Source organism: Salminus brasiliensis, chromosome 17 (assembly GCF_030463535.1).
Source record: "Salminus brasiliensis chromosome 17, fSalBra1.hap2, whole genome shotgun sequence".
Lineage (NCBI taxonomy): Eukaryota > Metazoa > Chordata > Actinopteri > Characiformes > Bryconidae > Salminus > Salminus brasiliensis.
The window spans coordinates 34485625-34508257 of NC_132894.1; the positions used below are offsets into that span (position 1 = coordinate 34485625).

Here is a 22633-nt window from a genome sequence, read left to right on the forward strand (position 1 = left end):
GGAGCGTGGTGTGATGGTTGGTTGGTGTCAGAAGTGCTGGTTTGGGGGTATTTCTAAAACTGCTGATCTCTTGGGGAGATACTGTAATGGGGCAGCGGTAGCTCAGGAGTTAAGGCAGATGGTCTCCAACAGCAGAAGGGACGAGACACGAGACTCTCGTGGCGCATGTTTCTGAGCAGATGTGCGTTAAGGCCGTACCCTCCTAGTATCAGGAGCATTGCTAGTGCTAGGGGGAGTTTATTGGCAGAACCAAATTGGGAGATTGGGAGTTGTTTAATGCATTGAATTCCTTTTAAGGGGATATGCAAAAATCAAGAAAATGCCCTTATAAATAGACCCCAGTGGGTTTAATTACAAGTGTTTGATTTTCTGAGTGTAAATAAGTCACAGTAGTGTCTACAGAGACACATTTCGGCTCAGTCTAAAGCACAATTACTGTTTATTTACTGAATGTAACATTAAATGTAGTGTGCAAAAGTAGTGTAGAAGTGGTGGTGTCATGGCGGGTTAGGCCAGATACAGAGGGATGAAGACTCTCAGAGATGGGTTCAATGCAAGTAGTTTATTTAACCAAACAAAACAAACAAAAGGGGGCAAGTGAGACAAAAGATAGGGCATAAAAGGGCATAAACGTAAACACAGTGATCAACACAACCAGAACATGGCAAACGAGGGCGAAGACAAACAGACCTGAGACCGGGGGTTTAGCTGGGGACCCAGCAGCTAGGCCAACCCAACCTGGAACTGCTGCATGGTAGAGGGTCGCCTAGCTGGAGCGAGAGTCGCGGCTATATCTCAGCAGATAGCGAGCGAACCTCGCTGAGTACTTGAACCGCCGGGTGGCTTGCTCGCAAACGAGGAAGTCGTCCAGCCGAAGCTGGTCTAAACATACCGTGGTCAGAGACGGGAACCTCTCGGGCTACCTCAAGGTTCCAAACCATTTAATTCTCGGCGTCGAACTGAGCATCGAAGGCCCTTAAGTAACACATCTACTTAACAAGACATGATAACCCTGAATCAAAACACATGAACATGAACAAAACACTGAACCGAATCCTTGAATCAAACTACAACGGAAACACAAGAAAAGTAATATTGAGTTTAACACAGTTAACTGGTCGCACTGTTAGGTTAGGAGTCCTCAGAGACGTTCTTTAAACCCATTCGTTAAGTTTACGAAGTTCACCCTCACAGGATTGACCCACTCTTTTCTCAAGTCTTTCATTAGTTGGTTCGACCTTCGCTAAGAGGAACCGCTTTCAGGAACCTCGCCCCAGATGAGTTTTACTAAGCATAATGACCTGTGTAGAACAACCTCAGATAAATCAGATCCTCAGACACTGACAGCTTTGGAGTTTAACCTAGGAGCCTCAGATCCCTCACGGCCTTCACCGTATCCTTGGTCAGTAAAGGTTCTTCAGCATTCTTCAGAAAGCCTCTCCCCCCAAACATCATCCACAGCGCAGCGTTTCCCGAAGGCAGATCTGCCCTTAGAACAACCTTTATCTCTAAGCGTCTCCCTGCTCCTTTCAGAGGCAATCCACCTGACATCCTCAGCATATGCTGCAGTAGATTGGGCTCTGCGTTGCATGTTGATTAGCCCTGGCCGGCTCTTCGGTGTGAATGCTGAGCTGGGCTCAGCCCCCAGCTCTGCACCTTCAAACTGAACGGCCTTCTGCAGTCCCTCATGCTGCTTTTTTTTAATTTGCACCTCAGTCCGGGCAGGGCAGAGCTGGTAAAGGGCAGAGTAACACCTCACTGGAGCTTTACACATACACACAGAGAGAGAGAGAATGCTGGGCAGGGCCTATTTTCATGAAATCAGAAATCCTCTGATGGATTCAGGTCTTCACGTTAGTGTCTTGGCTGTGCTCTGTTAGTTCAGTCCCATGCTACTCAAACATTCACTATACCTGAACTAGTGCTACTCTGAACAAGCCAATTTAACACAGCATGGCTTTTCACACCGGCACTGCAGGTCTGAGGTGGCAGCAGAGCTTGCAAAATCGAGCTGCCACCTTTTAACACTCTAAGACTGTGGTTGTTAGTCTAAAGGCAGGTAACAGCTAAAACTAGGCCATGTTAACAGCCTCTTAAATGAGCTTCATGTTCTTAAAAACGGTTCTCTATTGAAGACAGTGGTTTTATTAACTTGAAGAACCATTTAAATCCTTCGATCAGTGGTTCTTTGCCTGGTAAATGTTGCTTTTAAAGGTATTAAAGTTGCTATGCATGGTTCTTTGAGTGATTCCATAGAAGAACCACTTTTGGTACCATATAGGAGTTGACCTTATATAGAGAAGTGTGAGGAACTTTGAAAAGTCTCTATTACAAAAAAGGTTCTTAATGGAACCAAAGGAGGTTCTTCGAAGGCATCGCTCAAAGAACCTTCAGTAGCACCTTTATTTTTTAGAATATACATGGAAAGGCTCTCTACAGAACCGTACGCAGTATCAGTACCCATATTAAAAATGTTAAATATATATATATATATATATATATATATATATATATATATATATATACACTGCATTTCATTCCTAAATACACTTTAATTCAAATACACTTTAATTATCATGTAATTACACTTTAATTAAATCATCTTAATCATGTAATTCAGAATATTCTGCCTATATACCTAATATATTTAGTAAATAATAAATGTTATGTTTTAAAATATAAATGGAAATTTAAACAGACATGTAGTATATTTTATATTGCTAAATTATTAGTATTAGCAAATTTACATTTAAATTGGCAAAAACTAGTTTCTTAAGTATAGATACACAGTAAAGATTCAGTTGGATCATTTGAGATATATATATATATATAAGTATAGTATATGAATATATATGAAGTATATACATATATATATATATATATATATAAATGTATGCATATACATATGTGTGTGTGCATATATATAATTATTACTAATCATAAAAAATACACAACAAATGTTTTCGAAATATAGAATAAAAATATATCAGTTGGCTAATTACAGATATGTCAAATATTTTTATGTTTAAAAAATCTATTTCGAATGTAGTTTAAAACATATTTTTCTCTTTCTCTTGCAGAACACATCTAAGCCACCGGGACACAGTAATCAATACAGCTTCATTAAAAACGTAATACATAATAAATAAAGTCTTTAGGTTTTCTGACTCAGAGTGGGTACACTGTAGCATGTAAAGGCAGCTGGCAGAGAGAACGCCCTGTACAACTCGTGGCTATATCGGTCTGGAACAAAAGGTGCTCCAGTGTTTGAGTAGGATGTCATGAGGAAGGCCTGAGATGTTCTCTAATGCCCATCAGTTTTGTCAGCATTCTCTCTCCTCCACAAACTTCAGGACATCTAGTTATCACTTTTCAATAATCCAGTGCCTCATTTTAATAGTTTAATACAACCAATCAACATCATAGTACTATAATTCTGTATTGTAGTACCCTTTTTATATTCTAATACCACAGTTCAGTGTTCTTGTACTGTTATTCAGTACTATAGTACCATCACTCAATGTTCTGGTGCTGCTGTTCAGTATTCCAGTACCGCTTATAATTTTCTAGTACCATCATTCAATATTCTAGACCCTTCTTTAACATTCTAGTACTTCCATTCTGTATTCTAGCACCACCACAGGGTTTTAGTACCACTATAAGTATTGTAGTCCCCCTCTTCAGCATTCTAGCACCCCTATATAATATTCTAGTGCACCAATTCAGCATCATAGTACCACTTAGTACCACATAGTACCAATGGCTGTATTGCAGTACAGCCAATCAGTTTCATAGTACCTTCTCAATATCTTGATACCACTATTAGTATTATTGTTCCCACTTTCAGTATTGTTATATAGTTATTCAATATTGCACTTGTTTGTTTGTTTTTTAGATTTAAGTACCACTATTCAGCATTCTAGTACCCCCTGTAATAGGCCAGACCCACTTTTTAATATTCTAGTGCCTTGTTTCAATAGTTGAATACCACTAATCAATATTCTAGTACTTTTATTCTATATTCTAGTACCTTTTTTATATTATATTCTAGCACCTTTTTATATTCTAGTACCACAGTTCAGCATCCTTGTACTGTTATTCAGTACCGTAGTACCATCACTGTTCTGCGGATGGCATTCAGTATTCTAGTACAGCTTTTAAATTTCTAGTACCATCATTTAATATTCTAGATCCACTTTCAATATTCTGTATTTTTGTACTTCCGTTCTGTATTCTAGTTCCTTTTTATATTCTAGTACCACAGTTCAGCATCCATGTACTGTTATTTAGTACTGCAGTACCATCACTGTTCTGCGGCTGCCGTTCAGTATTCTAGTACAGCTTTCAGTTTTCTAGTACCATCATTCAATATTCTGTATTTTAGTACTTCTGTTCTATATTCTAGTACCACCACCTTATTTTAGTACCACTATTCAACATTCTGGTGCCATTATTCTACCCAGCAGTATTACAGCAATATTAGTGTTCCATAGCAGCCAAAGAACATTGCAGTGAGTGTATGGCCTGCAGTTTGGCACACAGTGTTCATATATTGCAGGAGTCCAGGCAATAAGTCTTTCTCATTAGTCCTCAGTCATTGCCTGCACTGAGCTCTTAGCTCTTACTGTCTCTGGAATCTCGTTTTTGTTGCGGCTTCATATCCATCTTCACCAGAAACCAATAAGCTGATTCTCATCAGTCAAGCAGGCCAATTTACACTGCAATTTAAAACCCTTGGCATGTCACTGTCCTCCTAGTGTTCACAAATTGTATCCAGCCTTCCTGTTATTCAGCTCATTGCAGTCGGCTGTCAAGTCACTACTATAATTTCCTCCTTTCCTTTCCCATCTTTTCTGCTAAATAACGTCTGAACGTGTGTCCGTGTGTCCAGCAAACCAGTGCACTCCACGGTCAACGAGCAGGCCGTCCAGGCAGCTGCCTTTTACCAGGGTGGACCACTTTACCAGCAAACTGTAGGGCTGCCAATACCTGGCAGTACTGGGCCCAGTTTCCCAAAAGCATGCAAGTGTGAACGTCATCCTAACTGGTAGAGAGAGAGAGAGTGTTCAGTGTGATGCTCGCTCGACCATTTAAGATTCATCTCTGTGATTAGATGATGAGATCCTGTGGGAAACCCAGCCGTGGTCATTGCACAAAGATCCATTAGCTCGGCTGCGGACAGTTTAACACTGATGTTAATTAAAAAATAATAATAATAAAATGCACTGGCCCTTTGAAGTCTTTGAAGTAGTTTGAGTCTTTGAAGACATTGAAGGTCATCAATGAAAACGTGTGAGTGACAGATATGATTTTTTAGTCTCTGAAATGCAACTGAGGTGGAAAAATACACGCATTCAATTTCAGTAAAACTGTACACTCGTAAAAATGAAGGTACTGCAGTTGTTTTTATGAGCAATGCCATATTAGAACCACTTTTGGTTCTATAAAGAACCATATCTGTAACAGAGATGTGAAGAACCTTTTTTACCCATTGTTCTACCCCAATATTGGATAGCCAATTACCCAACCCACTAGAATACTGAATAGCAGCCACAGAACAGTGATGGTACTACAGTACTGAATAACAGTACAAGAATGCTGAACTGTGGTACTAGAATATAAAAAGGTACTAGAATACAGAACGGAAGTACTGAAATACACAATATTGAAAGTGGATCTAAAATATTTAACTGTGGTACTAGAAAATTGAAAGCGGTACTAGAATACTAAACGGCAGCCGTAAACAGTGATGTACTACAGTACTGAATAACAGGACAAGGATGTTAAACTGTGGTACTAGAATACAGAACGGAGGTACTAAAATACACAATATTGAAAGTGGATCTAGAATGTTAAATTATGGTACTAGAAAATTGAAAGCGGTACTAGAATACTGAATAGCACAGCAGCCGCAGAATAGCGATAATACTACAGTATTGAATAGCAAGCAGTACATGGATGCTAAACTGTGGTACTAGAATATAAAAAAGTACTAGAATACAAAATGGAAGTACTAAAATACATAATATTGAAAGTGGATCTAGAATGTTGAATGATGGTACTAGAAAATGGAAAGCTGTACTAGAATACTGAATAGCAGCTGCAGAACAGTTATGGTACTATGGTATGGATGCTGAACTGTGGTACTAGAATATAAAAAAGGTACTAGAATACAAAATGGAAGTACTAAAATACATAATATTGAAAGTGGATCTAGAATGTTGAATGATGGTACTAGAAAATTGAAAGCGGTGCTAGAATACTAGAATAAACCAATGTGGAGAACACATTTGAATGCATATAGTACAGTGACTAGTACATGCACCTTAACCTTAAAAAAACAGCCTGAAAACAGTTATAAGACCATTAACTAAGTACAGATTGTACAAGACTAAGTACAAGACTTAGACTAACTGTACAAGACTAAGTACAGATTAGTCCCCTGACTAAGTACACTCACGCACAGCATTTTCCACCCCAGATAATAACCCTCATTCTTGCCGCTCTCAGATTTGGTTCTACTCCTAACGCCGGGTAAAGGGTCTAAGGTGATATTTCAGAGCCACTGTTTACTGAATCTCCATAACTGAAGCAGGAGCTCAGTATTGCTGTACGTAATGCTCTGCTTGGTTCCCAGGAATTAAATCATCCCGCAGGCCTGGGCCGCAGTACCTCACTTGTCCCTTAGGACAGTAATAAGCTCCTGAGTTAGAGAGATATTAAAAAACAAATATGATTCTGGATAATGGACAACATGCATACGCTTGTTGGGACAGGAATACTTTCTGCAAGCGCAACGCTAATACTGTAATGTCACGTCTCTTGGTGGTTAGACTTCTGTAATAGCTGATTCAACAACTTGCTGGAGTTGATGGTGTTATTATCGGCCCCCAGCTCCGTGGCCTTGCTGCTTATTTTGAAGTGATGATTCAAAGACTGTTGCATTGATCCTTCATCCCACATCACACTGGATGGAAAGGCCTTCTGGGCCAGAAATACTGCTAAACAGTAAAGCAGTGGTGGCAGTTTTATTAACAGTGGTCTGAGTTTACATCACCTGACAACCTACAGACGTTTGGAAGTGTTGCTATACCAGCGGTTCCCAACCCTGGTCCTGAAGGACCCCCTGCCCTGCAAATTTAAGTGCTTACCTCGAACCCAATGCAACCCGCCCTGATGGAGCAGGAAACCACTAAAATATCTCATATTAGTACAGTTTAATTTTAGTGTCATCTACAGTATGGACAAAAGTATTTGGACACTTGCTCGGTTATTATTTTTCAATGGTATTAAGGGTATATTTCTACTAGATTTTCTCGATTTATGGATTCAGCAACAAGAGTATTAGTGAGCTCAGGATGTTGGATGGTCACCACCCCACCTCATCATCCCCAACTTCCCTTAACTCATCCCTAAAAGTACTGGATGGAGCTCCACCATCCATCATACCAGAGAACACAGTTCTTCCACTGCTCCACAGCTCCTCAATGCTGGGGGGCTTTATACCCCTCCTCCAGCCCACGCCTGGCATTAGGCAGCATGGTTCCCATAGGTTCATGATGTTTATCTGCTCCAGAGAGTCCTATTCTATTGGCAGTACTTCTCTACAGGGACGTCAGACTTCTGTGTCAGCAATCAATGCTTCTAAAAGTAGCTCAATGCATTCCTTAGAAAGGTTGTCCACAAACATATAGTATTGTAGAGTATTTTGGAAACACAACGAGTTTATTTAATGACACTTTCTCTAGTTATTGTCATTTTTCTCTGGTTTTCATGAGATTTCAAGAAATGAGATGATCGGAAATGCTGGAGAGAGTGTTCAGTATGGGCCATTTAGGATGATCTCTGTGTTATGTTTTCAAGAAATCCTGCCCTATTTATTATTCTGGATGCTACCTAAAGCTTTGTAGTTCTTCCTACAGGTCTGTAATGTTCTACTGCTTATCTGAAGTAGGATAAATTTGCATACATTTGACTCCAAGACTTCGATTAGATTAGACTGTCTTCAAAGATATTCACAGATATCTCCCATGTTTATTCTCAACAGACAGATCGACAGTATGACGCCCACCAGGCCCACCAGACCCACCAGGCCCATCAGACCCACCAGGCCCATCAGACCCACCAGGCCCATCAGGCTCACCGTTCTTCCAAGCCACCCAAGGACTCCTACCTGGTGGAGCAGGTGTTCAGCCCCCACCATTTCCCCCCATCCGTCAAGTCCCATGTCAAGGGCAGTCCCCTCTACACTGACCTGCGATTGACCGGCATGCCCGAGGGCAAGCGCCCGCAGCCCTCTTGGACCATAGAGGAATTCAAACGCAACTCAGGAGACAAGAGCAAACTCAACGCGCTGGACCTGCAGGTGAGACCGTCCTTTGGGACTCTGGGGTCGTTTCTGCTTCGATTGAAACCTTGTCTGGCAGGTTGGCGAGGTCGATTCGATCTGTGATCTGTATGTCGCAGGTGTTTACCACCAGCTGTAGCAGCGTTTTGCTGAGATTGGATTGGCCTCGAGGCGGAGGCACGAGGGGATAGAAAGCTTTAATGACATTGGCAGGCCTTCTGGGCTTGGTATGGAAGGTTGCACTGAATCAATGTCCTGCCGCAACACTTGGAAGAGGGCCTAGAGGTCACCCTGTGGGCAGACTCATGGAACGACTCACTGCGACTCTGCGAAAGTCTAGAAATCCTGGTCAATTTTTGCGCCTTAAAATCCTTTGTCGCACCAGACAGGGTCGTTTACTTTAGATTAGGGCTTACAATGTTATTTGTCTCTGACAATATTGGTTTAGTTTTAGCCGTCCCCGGGGAGACGCTGGTGTAGAAAATGCTGAAGACAGTGCTCTTGAAGCCCTGTTAATACAAAACGTAATTATCCATCCCTGGTCCATCGACTGGACGAAGACGGTCAATGTTTGAGAAGGATGACAGCCTCAGATTGCCAGATGAACTGCCCTTGTCCTGAGACTTGTCAAGAAGGCAGCTCGTTGACCTCATAATTCCAAGTGCTGCAGTTGATCCCAAAGCCAAAGCTGGTCCTCAGATCTGCTGTCGTTACCATGTTGTGCGGGTGGAAAGTGGGCTAACATCGCAGTTGCTGTGTATTGCGCTTGATTGCGAGAGTACAGCATTAATGGGGTCTATTTCTGAAGCTGTTCCCACGAGAAACCTCTTACAGACAACCGTCAGGCACAGGCGGGAGAGATCTGTGCTCTGGGCAGCACCAGCGAGTGATCCTTCAGTAATCCAGCACATTTAGACTTTCGCCCAATGCAGCATATTTGGAGTTCAACACTCTGGGCTAATGGGCAAGGCTGTTGTAATACCAGAATTCTAATACTGATATTCTCTTTACAATTTCCAGATATCCAGCCAGAGCAGGTTCTGGTTTGATAGAGAAATGAATTCACAGGAATTTGAAGAACGTTTGGGTGATATAAAGGTTCTACACCAGCTCAGGGCTTCTTTTTAGAACCTTTATAAAAGTTCTTTAAGCTTTCAGACGGTTCTTCACTTTTTAATCATCTCATTTACAGCAGTATGAGTCTAAAGAACACTCCACTGACATGTTGGCACCTTTATTTTTAAAAATGTACCAATACCAACTGACCCACCCATGCTCCGCCCACAAATGTGAAAGAGCAAACTAATTAGGACCAATCGCAGTCAAAGGGGAGGTCTTAGGACAAAGTATGCAGTAATTAAGACCAATCACAGTCGGGGGGAGGGGGGGGGTTAAAACAACAGTGCTTTGATTAGAACCAATCACAGTCAGGGAGAAATCTCAGAACGAACAATCTAGCGATTAGGACCAATCATAGTTGGGGGGAGGTCTCAGAACAAACTATGTTGTGATTAGGACCAATCACAGTCAGGGTGAGGTCCTAGAACAAACAGTGCAGTAATTAGGACCAATCACAGTCAAGGATAAATCTCAGAACAAACAATCTAGCGATTAGGACCAATCATAGTTGGGGGGAGGTCTCAGAACAAACAATGGAGTAATTAGGACCAGTCACAGTCAAGGGAGGTTTAAAAAAACGTGCTCTTATTAGAGCCAATCACAGTCAGGGGGAGGTCTCAGAACAAATAATGTAGTAATTAGGAAGAATCACAGTCAGGGGGAGGTCTCAGAACAAATAATGCAGTAATCAGGACCAATCACAGTCAGGGGGAGGTTCTACAACAAACAATGGAGTAATTAGGATCAATCACAGGCAGGGGGAGGTCCTAGAACAAGCAATGCAATAATTAGGAAAAATCACAGTCAGGGTGAGGTCCTAGAACAAATAATGCAGTAATTAGGACCAATCACAGTGAGGAGGTTCTTTCTTTGTTTCTGTCTAACTCCGCCCCCTTGTTATACCTCTCACTTGTGTTTAGTTTACAACCCTTGCTAGTCAGTGTCTTTTCTCGGGTGTCTCTCGTCCGTGTTCGGCCAGGCCGCTGGCGTTGGTGTCTGCTGACCCATTTCTCACAAATGATGAACAGTGTTTCAGCTAAAAGCAAAGATCTCATAATTTCCTGCTCCTTTCACCTCTGAAACTGCAGTGTTTTCTAATTAGCATCTGTGCTCATTCTCCTTATCCTTCCTACTGATAAAATCTGATTAGCCCATCTTCACAAAGAACAACACACTTTTCCTCCAGATGATTATTTTTAGAACCGTGATTAAATTACAATCTTCACTGTGTTTAGAAAGTGGTGGTTTTCATATTAGCCATTTTATTTATGCCACACTTTCGATTGGAAGATGATTACAGCTATTACAGCAAATTGTCAACACACCAAATTAGCATGCTTGTAAACCTATAGGCTGACTATACTTCCATCAACGATGGAATTACGATTTGTAATTAGCATCAAATATGGACTGAACAGACTGGTCTTGGATCTTGGACACTGCCCAGCTAACATGTCAATGTGGGGCCTGTACGGGTAGCCCACCTGGGAACCGGCTGGCTGGTTTCACATGAATCTGAGGAGACATGTGTTAGGTCCTTTAGCTCCTAGTGTCGGAGGTCGTTGCTAGTGCTAGGGGGAGTTATGAATGGGTGGGTTAACTGGCAGCACCAAACTGGGACATGAAATAACTGTATGCCAGAAGTTATTCAAGACAAATGATCAGGAACATGAGATGAAAGTGTTGAGACACTTTTTTACTTCTTTTGTTTCGGGTTTGGAATCAAACCAGCTCATTTTTTCATTGCTGAGCATATTTGGCAATTAATAGCTGTACTGTTTCCTCGGTATGGGCAGAGGAATGGTCAAGCTTGAAATGAGCTGGAGAGAAATGATGAGAAATGTAAAAATTTGCATTCATAGACAGGCTTCCAGTCTTTTTGAGAAGTGCTAACTCACCGTCTTTAAAGAAATGAAAGGAACATTAAGACGTCATTGTCTTCAGTTGAAACTCTTAAAAATAAAGGCTCCCAAATGGTGGCTTGGTTGGAAGTGCAGTTCTAGAAAGCTTTTATAAAATGTGGACTTTCTTCAAAAAGGTCCCAAATACACCAAATTAACACCCAATCAGCTGATTAACATTGAGTAGATCCACCTTGTGCCACCACAACATGATCTGAACGTTCAAGACATGGACCTTCGAAGGTGTCCTGTGGTATCTGGCACCAAGACGTAAGTCCTGTAAGTTGTGAGGTGAGGCATGAGCCTTAGGCATAGACACTTTTGGTAGATAGTGATCACTGCATAGTTGTGAAGAACACTCCCACAATACCTGCCTGATGTTTTTTGGAGATGTTCTTATCCAGTCGTCTAGAATACCACAGTTTGGTTCTTGTCAAAGTGTCTCAGATTGATATATCCACCCCTTGACAGTGGTGTTTTTCACTTCACCTGTCAGTGGTAAGAACCTTGAGAAACTTTTGAAGGTTCTTCAGTTTGGAACTGTGGAGGAACCTTCAAAGAACCGTTTCTTCTATATTCTCGTTTTTTAAAGGTTCATCAAAGCACCTTTAGAGATTCCTCCACAGTTTCAAATTGAAGAACCTCAAAACAGTGTACTATGAAAGCATATTTATAGGGTTCCACTGTTGTTACAAGTCAAATTACCCATTTTCAGTTCTACACAGAACCGACAGCAACACTGAAAACATGCAGTATAGAACATCTTCAGTCTTCAGTGCACCTTTGGTAAAGACCATGGTTTATACAGTATATAGAACCTTGGCAACTCAAAGAACCATTAGAAAATGGTTCTTCTCTGCAATGGAGAAGCTGCACGTAGTTCTTCAAAGAAAGAAAAAAAATCAGCTTAGCAAAGTCCTCAGAATCGAGGATGGCATTGAACCCATTCATCAGTAACGAAATTATAAAAAAAAATTAATTTAGGAAATATGCGGCTCAGCAGCTCAGTTCAACGAACAGAGCTTCCTTCCAAGAGTGGAGCTTATAGTCTGCAGCAGAGCTCGCCAGTCCAGCCTCGGGCCGAAGCACTTTCTTTGTTCCTTTCCAAATCCTGGCACACCTGAGGCAGGTAATCAGAATGCTGCAGGTAGATGTAGTTGTATTGGAGGCAGGAATCAAATTATTAAACTGCCTGCCAGTTTGGGTTCCTTTAGGGGTTGGATTAAGAACCTTTGGATGCACAGTGTGGATGTTTCCTTGCGGAGTCTAAACATGATGGAATTGTGCCGGCGAACGTACTGCAGTACTGCTGGGCAGCCACTAGGGGTGACCAGTTTGTAAGCATGGTCTGCTTGTAAAACCATTGCCTACAGTTGTCTGAACCGCATTTCACTGCAGAATAATAAATATATAGAGATGTAGGTGGCAGTGAGTGAGATACTGGTTCGTCCCGTGTCCAGGTTGCTTATGTTCTTTCTAAAGGTGCCTGAGATTGCATTTATGGAGGATGTAAGTTGGTGTTTGAGGTGTAAATAGTAAGTATGCAGTTTTAGGCCTTGTTCGGTAAGAAGTGCCCAGAGGCAGTAAATCAAGCCTAATTACCACCCTGTTATTTCATCTCGCAGTGAGACTCTCTGATTCAGATTTTACAGCGACCTTGTGAACAAAATGATGAGCTCTGCTTTTATTGGCTGGTTTCTTGTACTGTGAGCCACACAGGAGCCATCGTGACTTATCCTTTCCCCCCCGGACACATCCTATCCCCCCGGTCTGTTCCACTGGTTAAAATCGCACATGTGATTAATTGCCCATCTTCACACGGCTGTCATAATAATAATATGCCAGAATAAAATATCAATATCAAGAAGTTTTTTATCTGGATAAAGCGTCGCTATTTACCTTTATTTATTAAATGTGAATCACATATTAGCTAGTTAGTAAAGCTAGGTAAAGCTAGCTGTCGTGCACTTTGCTATCCGCTATTGAGCTATTTCCTATAGCCTGTATTAGCTTGCTAACAAATATTAGCAAGTTTTTTCCTTGACAGCGTTGCTGTTTCCATTTTTTATCAAATGAAAACCACATATTTCCAAATTCAGTTGCTACTTTAGCAAAATACAGCATTAAATATGTCCTAAACAGTCGTTTCTCACTGTATTGGGTTCTAAATGGTTCTTCTGTAAGATGACATCTTACTTAGCGTGGCCTAGCATGGTAACTGCTGGTTTGGAGTTCCTCGCGCTGTCCTTTTTGAGTTTTAAGAGAGTGGTCGTTGGAGAGAGGAGATGCTAGGATTAGCGTTTAGCCTAGCATGATACCCAGACATAGGCCGAAAATGGTGAAAATCAGCACTTATGTTTTTAACTACAGGAAAAGCACAAACAAGGACACTGCCGAGTCAAAGCAGACGCTTCACCAGCCTCCTATCTTCTGAGCTCATTAGCATGGCTTTAGCGTGATGCTAATCAAAACGCAGCAGAAGCTCACAGTGCCCTTAGGCAAGGACACAGAATGCAAACCTTTCTGTTCAAAGGCTTCCGCCACTGCTGATCAATGGGCTGACCCCAGGAGCTCATAGATTTTCTGGGGGAGAGTGGAATTCCAGAGAAGGCAATGAATTAGCTGGGGCTCAGTGGCAGCACTGGGAAATAAGCATTCCCAGAGACGAGGCTTACAACCAGGCGATCAATCGGGAGGCCGAGGCCGTGTTTTATTACAGCTTCCGTTTAGAAGAAAACACTGGCAGCAGAAAGGAAAAGAAAGACTGGCAGTAATCGGCTTCCCGGGTGCTTCTTCTATGTGGTGGAGACTGAAAAATACGGCCTGATCACCAACACACTCTCAGAGCAGCTGCTGAAAAAACATTACACGGATTATTTTATGAATATCTTTAATATCAGGAACTGTAGGTTCATGCTTCCATGCTTCCTCAATCCTATAACAACTCATTTTGTGTCATTTTGCCTGGGCATTTCATTCATTTACATTTACAGTTACAATACCTACATATTAACAGTGATTGCAAAAGCATGAGGCTAACTTTAGATTCATAATTGTTCACTAAAATAACTTTCTGGAGAGCTTTACCACTATACGCCATGTCTACACTGTGTGTTGCAGCTCGATTGGCAGCCAATCACCCTCCAGCAAATCCAATCACAACAGAGATTTAGCCTTAGGGACCTTCCCACCAGGCTCTGGAATGTGACGGACACCTAGTAAGACTTGACTTTCAGGAAAGAAGGATTTCCTCAAGGTGGAGGCCGAGGAACTTGAGCAAGGAACTTGTGAAGACATGCTGGAGGAGTGTCGGGTATCTGATGTGGTTCTGTGCAGCTACAGCAACGCTTAGGACCAGTAAGAGCACAGAGCTTTGTGAACAAATGAATCGATGAGATTATTCATGTATATTAACAGATAACTGTTTTGTTTATGTTTTCAGATTTTTTGGATGTTTTTGAAATGGGCGAAATTTTAAAAAAGATGACTTTTTTTATCCAATCAGAACAGAGCAATCTGCAGATGGAGTACAACACTGCCCTCTAGTGGTCGAGGTGTAAGCACAACACTAAATGAACCACTGTCTGCCACCAATCTTGACATCTAAACTATTTATTACAGATCAATACTGTGTTTTTGAGAATCGATAGAAAATTGCAAAACATAATATCACAATCCTTTGATATATCGATACTTTCTTACAGCCATAATCGTGCCGTCTTGGACACTTCGTTAGTGTGTGTATCTGTGTGTCTGTATTTCATTTTCTAGCGTTTCTGTGTTGAATTTGCTTCTCCCGACCTCTCTCTCTCAGTCTTGCCGTCCTTTTATTATTTGTCTGAACCCAATATCAGTCTTTCACCTCTAGAAGTCATATCGCACTTCTGTATGCTCCAGTTTCTCTCGCTCTCCATCTCTTTTCCACTTCCCTCCCTCGCCTTTGCTCTATCACTCCTAATTCAATTAAAATGGCAAACCGCAGGCGGCTGAAGAATTCTCTCGGAGCCGAGTGCTCTGCTTCCGCAATCTCTCTTGTGTTTGGTTTGACGAGTGGACAGGAGAGCCATTCATCTCCCCCAGCCTTCGTTTCACACCAGAGGCCTCAATAACAGTCATTCCTCAATGGCAGGAGCTATTACTGTTGTTTTGCTGTGCTATTTGTAAAATTGCAGAATATAAATGTGGATAGAATTATTATGTAAATACATCATTACTTAGTTACATAATTAATTGCATTTACGCTTGTTAAGTTTGAGCATTGAACTGATGGGTTCTCACACTTTCTAATTTGTTTCAATGTCAGGAAATGAAACAAATCTTCAGATCATGATACAGATAAATAAACAGCATTTGGCTGACGCTCTTACCCTATGGGTGCAAGTGTGGTGTTTTGCCTGGCATGGAAAACGAACCCTAGTTTACCATGGGACCCTAGTTTCAATTAGCCCATCCATTCCCAGCTCCCTCTAGCACTACCAATGCCTAACACTAGGAGGAAGCATTGCTAGCACAGTCAATTGTGCTCTCTCCGACTCTGGCTGCTGATAGCAAAGCGGCATGGCTCTGGATTCGAACTACACCATCCACCTGTTGCCGCAGCATAGTCTCCACCTCCACTTCCAGTCATTAATACAGTTTGGCTAGTTTCAAATGCCAATATTTCAAAGAGATACAAGTCTTGGTCCCCTCGTTACCTCAAATCTCTAATTCAAATCTGACCCCAGAGCTGTGGGTGGGCTACAAGTCCACACTGGTTACACTAAAATGGATCAGCATCACTACTTTTGGTGAGAAGGATGGTGGGTGTGTGGGGGGGTGCATTCAATCCCCCTTTTTTTTTACAGTTGACGGAGACCCAAGTCCTGTTCACGCCAGCAGAAAAATCTGGGCTTTTCACCAAACGTTAACGATTATTTTTCCCCCTTCTGTGATTAGAGTTTCTTGTGATTACTAAGCTGTTGTGATCATTCTGAGCCTTAACAAGCATTTTCCAGTGAATGGATTTGAGGAAAAAACTGTTTTGTTTGGGTTCTGTTCAGCTAGCTCGTGGGACTGGCTGCATACACTGCTGTGGTAGCCTCAGTAAGAAGGGTACGTCTGCGGATCGTTCTGTCCCATTGACTTTAACAGGGTGTGATGGGGTCAGTGAGTCTATCCCATCACCAGGTTTGTGAAAGGACATGGGGGCACACAAGATATTTTTTCCAGGGCTTCCCTTATACCGGCCGGTGGAGCCCACAGCCTTGTGTAGAAGATCCAGGAACCTGTGGGAAAAGACAGAAGTGGGGTTAACCTTGTAAAATAAATTGTATATACAGGTCATAATGTTAGAATATCATGAAAAAGTTGATTTATTTCAGTAATTCCATTCAAAAAGTGAAACTTTTTTTCTTTTACTTTTGATGGTTATAACTGACAACTAATGAAACCCCAAATTCAGTATCTCAGAAAATTAGAATATTACTTAAGGAATATAAGGATTTTTAGAAATGTTGGCCAATGAAAAGTAGGAGCATGTACAGCACTCAATACTTAGTTGGGGCTCCTTTAGCCTGGATTACTGCAGCAATGCGGCGTGGCATGGAGTCGCTCAGTCTGTGGCCCTGCTCAGGTGTTATGAGAGACCAGGTTGCTCTGATAGTGGCCCTCAGCTCTTCTGCATTGTTGGGTCTGGCGTATCGCATCTTCCTCTTCACAATACCCCGTAGATTTTCTATGGGGTTAAGGTCAGGCAAGTTTGCTGGCCAATTAAGAACAGGGATATCATGCTCCTTAAACCAGGTACTGGTAGCTTTGGCACTGTGTGCTGGTGCCAAGTCCTGTTGGAAAATGAAATTTGCATCTCCATAAAGTTGGTCAGCAGCAGGAAGCATGAAGTGCTCTGGTAGCCGCTGTGTTGACCTTGGACTTTTACTAAATCATAGATTGTTGAATGTAGCAGTAAGCGGCTGTCAGGGTTCTCAGTTTGACGTCTTTGTCTGGTTGTAAATATTATAATACTAGCCTTACAGTAGTTTGTTGTTACATTTTGGCCAATTTAGCCAATTAGAATCTTGTTCCTGGTGGTCTCTAGGTAGACATAGTCAAGAGAGCTCTCCCATTGGTTAGAGCTTCAGGGGTCTTGCCCTTCAGATCCGCAACCAACATAATTGAGATTATTAGTAACAGAGAAATCAACCAATCACATTTTGATTTCCTTTGTATCTGGACTCACGTACACTGATCAGCCATAACTATAGCACCACCTGCGTAATACTGAGTAGGTCAGTAGGTCTTGTGCCGCCACAACAGGTCAGGACTCCACAAGACCTCTAAAGGCATCCTGTGGTATCTGGCTCCAAGACGTTGTAAGGTGAGGCCCCCAGAAGCATCAATGATCCTTCATGACCCTGTTGCTGGTTTACTGGTTGTCCTTCCTTGGAGCAAATTTTTGGAACCTGCCTGATGTTTTGGAGATGTTCTGACCCGGTCGTCTAGAACGTCACATATTCTTGTGGTTCTTGTGAAAGTGGCTCAGCTTTTTATGTTTGCTTTTAACAACATATCACCTTCAAAAACGGACTTCACTTACTGCCTAATGGGTCCACCCATTGTCAGGAGCCACTGTAGATGAAGATAATTAGTGTTTTTCACTTCAGCCGTGGGTGGTGCTAATGTTATGGCTGTAAATGCTAATGTCTGTTATAGTCATTGTCTGTATTTTATTTTACAGTGTAAAGAATGTGTCGGTGTGCTGTGGTTAGCTTAGCACTAACACACTTTAAGATTCTCAAATTGGCTCTGGAAGGAATTAGCGTAGCGTAGACATCTGAGCTAAAGGCCTAGCTCCAATAGTCGCAGTTCACTACTTGCTAACTGTGTGAATGTGGCTGTAAAGGGTTAAAGTCTACTCCGTTCTAGCCTCACTCTGTCCCCTCTGTCTCCCCACAGACCCAGGAGTCCCTCAATCCCAACAACCTGGAGTACTGGATGGAGGACATCTACACACCTGGCTACGATTCGTTGCTGAAGCGCAAAGAGGCGGAGTTTCGCAGGGCCAAAGTGTGTAAGATTGGTGCTCTGATCGCCGCGGCGGCCTGCACTGTGATACTGGTCATCGTCGTGCCCATTTGCACTATGAAGTCCTGAGATCTTTTTCTACGTTGCCAATGAAACTCAAGCGGTCCTGTTTAGTTCAGTAGGGATCTTATTTTTTGTGCCTAGCTTGAGCCGTATTGTGGATTCGATGGGACTTCTGATGGCGAACGACCATTCAAAGAGGACTTCTCAGACCGGCGTTTGGCTTTATTCAGGGGGAGAAGACCTGAATAACTGGCCTTAGAGTCTAACGGGACGGTCTTGAGGAAAAAAAAACACTACAAATAGAATTGACTACTGATGATAAATGTTTGATGTTTGTCCTTTTTTATTTCCAGTAGATGATATTTGACTTGAAAAATGATTTGTTAACATAGACACGCACTTTTATGGAATATAGACACTGTACTCTTGTTTTATAGCCAGTATTTAATGTACTGAATGGATCTGTTTAAACCCTTGACACCTTTATGTTTGTTGCAATAGACACTACAAGGGAGGAAGCGTATTCTATTTTTTATTTTACTATAATTCTACAAGAGTTATTTTTCAAAGAATTCACAGACAGAATGTGACGCGACGGAGCGAGGTTTATCTTTTTTGACAAATCAGGAACGTTTTATTGGGTTTCGTGCAATGTTTCTTTTCCTAAGCAAGAAACGATATGACCGATGATGAAGAAACAACTCTATACGTGGAAGGAAACTGTGGAGCTGAACTGAATGTATGATGGGCCTTTGTGTATTATATGAGGGGGTGAAATGGTTCCTCTGGTAATGTTTACTCATGTTATTTAATTAGTGCTGAGCTACATGTGACTCCAGTTCAATTGCTGATGTATTTACTACTTAGTTCAGAAAGCCAGTGGATCAGCACAGTAGGCCTACTGCTTCTTTTGTGATCATTCTTTGCCTTGTTCTGATTCAGTTTCAGAACTGATCTTTATTTACTTGAAGCTCCTCGTTCTTTTCCAGTAGCTCGATATATTTCAAGAGTAGGCTGGAGTTTGGAACTGGAGAACTAAAGTTACGCCATCATCTGTGTGTCTATATGTGTCTTTACTGGGATGTAGCAGACAGTCTTCAGTAACTTTTAACTTTTAACTTTTAACAAAGAACCCTTCAGGGCACTGGACACCAGTGGCAAGGTGCTAAGAAAGTCAGGCATGACCTAAGTTCATCAGCTGAAATTCCTTGATTCGATGGAACTTAATGCCAATATGAAAATGCTAGTAAAAGGTCATACTGTTGTTGATAGATTTGGTCCAGTGGTGCTCAAGTTCCCTGCCCAGGGGCATGCATCTTCCCTGTCCAGCGGCCCCAAGTTCCCTGTCCAGCGGCACCCAGGTTCCCTGCAAAGTTGCACTCGGGTATCCTGCACAGTGCCCCTTAAGTTCCCAGCCCAATGTCCCCCAAAAAGACCCAGGCCAATGGCACCCAAGTTCCCAGCTTTGTAGCACCCAGCTTCTCAGTGGTCACCAAGTTCCCTGCCAAGTGACCCTCAAGTTCCCTGCTCAGTGGTACTCAACCTTCCTGCCCAGAAGCACTAAAGGACCCAGGCCAGTGGAACCTAGGTTCTCAGCTCAGTGGAACCCAACTTCCTTCCTCAGTGGTCCCTAGTTCCCTGCCCAGTTGCACCCTGGGACCCAGGCTAATGGAACCCAAGTTTCCTGTTCAGTGGACTCCAAGTGTCTGGTCAAGTGGAGTTCAAGGTCTCTGCCCAGTTGCACCCAAGGACCCAGGCCAATGGCACCCAATGTCCTAGCCTAGTGGCACCCAAGTTCCCAGCTTAGTGCTCCCTAGCTCCCTGCCCAGAAGCACTCAAGGACCCAGGCCAGTGGAACCTAAGTTCCCAGCTAAGCGGCACCCAACTTCCCAACTCAGTGGTCCCCACTTCCCTGCCCAGTTGCACCCTGGGACCCAGGCCAGTGGAACCTACGTTCCCAGCTCAGCGGCACCCAACATCCCTGCTCAGTGATCCCTAGTCCCCTGCCCAGTTGCACCCTAGGACCCAGGCCAATGGCACCAAGGTCCTAGTACAACGGCACCCATCTTCCTGGCTTATTGGTCCCTACTTCCCTGCCCAGTTGCACCCAGGCCAATGGCACTTAAGGTCCTAGCTTAGTGGCAACCAAGTAACCTGCCCTTTTCTGCGGATGGATGTCTGTAAAAAAGAAACTATACCTCATCTGTCCTAACAGTGGGATCTTTTATACGCATACAAATTAAAATCATTTTAAATGAATGAAGCATCATTTGGCCAGTGATAAAGATTCTGAGGTTTCATGGGTTTCAGTGTAGGCTTGTCAAAACTCGCAAACCAATTGCGAAAGAACGGCAAATATGGTAATATATAAAAGATATGATAGACTCTTTTAAATCAAGCAAATTCAACTCGTTGCTTTTTTCAGTGCAGAGTTCTAAAATCAATAGCCAAGCCAGCCCCTACTCACTGAAATCGACATGTTCACTCTCCGTCTGTCAATTTCAAGCAGCAAACCAAGAACTAATCCTTTACCAGAATCGTTACTGGATAGCCAACAATGACACGGAAATATTGAGTCAGTTCTTTGGCTCTAAAGTGCCGCTGCACTTGTTCATGTCCGGTTTTGGAGCATCTGCTTGTCTGCTTCGCTCTGTAGCATATCAGCAGGGTCGAGAGGTGGGACAACAGCACTTTTGGCAACGGCCTTCACTTTCATTCTTTGATTGTAGTCTATAACTGTCGACTGACCTTCTGATTAACAATAGGCTGTTTGAATGTGACTTTCATTTGATGGATAACGAATCTGTTGGGTGACTTTGCCTTTACCACAGGAACTGTGAGCTCTAGTACACTGTAAGATCCTGTACATACAACTTCAGGTTCAAAGTGCATCATGTAAACGAGGCGTAACTGGAATAATATTCGAATAAAACTCTTATTGTTCTGACTGTTGAGGGTATGGTCCGCCTTTTCCCTTCAGAGTGTTGGCGAGGTGGGTGACCTAAAGCTTTGTCCTTTTCAGAACTGTCAATTTCGAGATTATGAGTAATCCGTGAGTAATCTACCAGTCATTTTGATGAGTAATCAGAGCTCTTAAGAAAAGGGCAAACAGTAGAAATGGATGTAGCTGAACAATAACAATCTGTGGAAGATTTTAAGGGTTCCAGTGTATTTGGTTGGTGAGGTTTCTAATGGTGCTGTCACACCTACTTTGTTTGGTCTGATCCAAAATAGCAGGTGTAAAAGGTGCCTCGGACCACGGTCCAGACCAAAGCACCTAACCAAATTTAGCCCAACTAAAAAACAGGTGGGCTCAGTCCAGATCAAACTGAACCCTGGACACTTTTTTAGGTAGTTCGGTCTTTCTGACCAATTACAGGAAGAAGAAGGAAACCACATGGTACACTATGTTAACAAAAGTACTGGGACACCTGCTCATTTATTGTTTTTTCTGAATGCAATGGTATTAAAAAGAGTGTATTCTGCTTTTGTTGGAGTAAATGTCTCTACTTTTCAGAACCGTTAATATTGAGAATATCAGTATTCAGTAATCTACCAGTCATTTTGATGAGTAATCAGAATATTTAAGAATAGCAGCAAGCAACAGAAATAGCTGTAGCTGAACAATAACAATCTTTACAATCTTTTAAGAGGTCCAGTGTACTTGATTGGTAAGGTTTCTAATGGTGCTGTCACACCTACTTTGTTAGGTCTGATCCAAAATAGCAGGTGTAAAAGGTGCCTCGGACCACGGTCCAGACCAAAGCACCTAAGCAAATTTGGCCCAACCAAAAGAGGTGGGCTCAGTCCAGATCAAACTGAACCCTGGACACTTTTTTAGGTGGTTCGGACTTTCTGACCAATTACAGAAAGTTGAGGCATACACTATCCCCCCTAAAGAAGAAAAAAACACATGGTACACTATGTTGACAAAAGTATTGGGACACCTGCTCATTCATTGTTTCTTCTGAATGCAATGGTATTAAAAAGAGTGTATTCTGCTTTTGTTGGAGTAACTGTCTCTACTTTTCAGAACCGTCAATATTGAGAATATCAGTAATCCGTGAGTAATCTACCTGTCATTTTGATGAGTAATCTGAGCATTTAAGAGGGGGCAAGCAACAGAAATGGACGTAGCGGAACAATAACAATCTGTGGAGCATTTTAAGAGGTCCAGTGTATTTGGTTGGTAAGGTTTCTAATG

At 42.3% G+C, this 22633-nt stretch overlaps 1 protein-coding gene across 1 annotated transcript in view; it reads left to right on the forward strand.

The window, feature by feature from the left end:
• The window catches only part of minar1 (membrane integral NOTCH2 associated receptor 1), a 29857-nt gene extending 7943 nt beyond the window's left edge, over window positions 1-21914 (forward strand). Inside the window, exons 3-4 of the mRNA XM_072660797.1 lie at window positions 8048-8365; window positions 18298-21914. Coding sequence (XP_072516898.1) covers window positions 8048-8365; window positions 18298-18495 — 516 coding nt within the window. The 3' untranslated portion in view covers window positions 18496-21914. The remainder of the gene's footprint in view (window positions 1-8047; window positions 8366-18297) is intronic.
• Window positions 21915-22633: the final 719 nt, after the last annotated feature.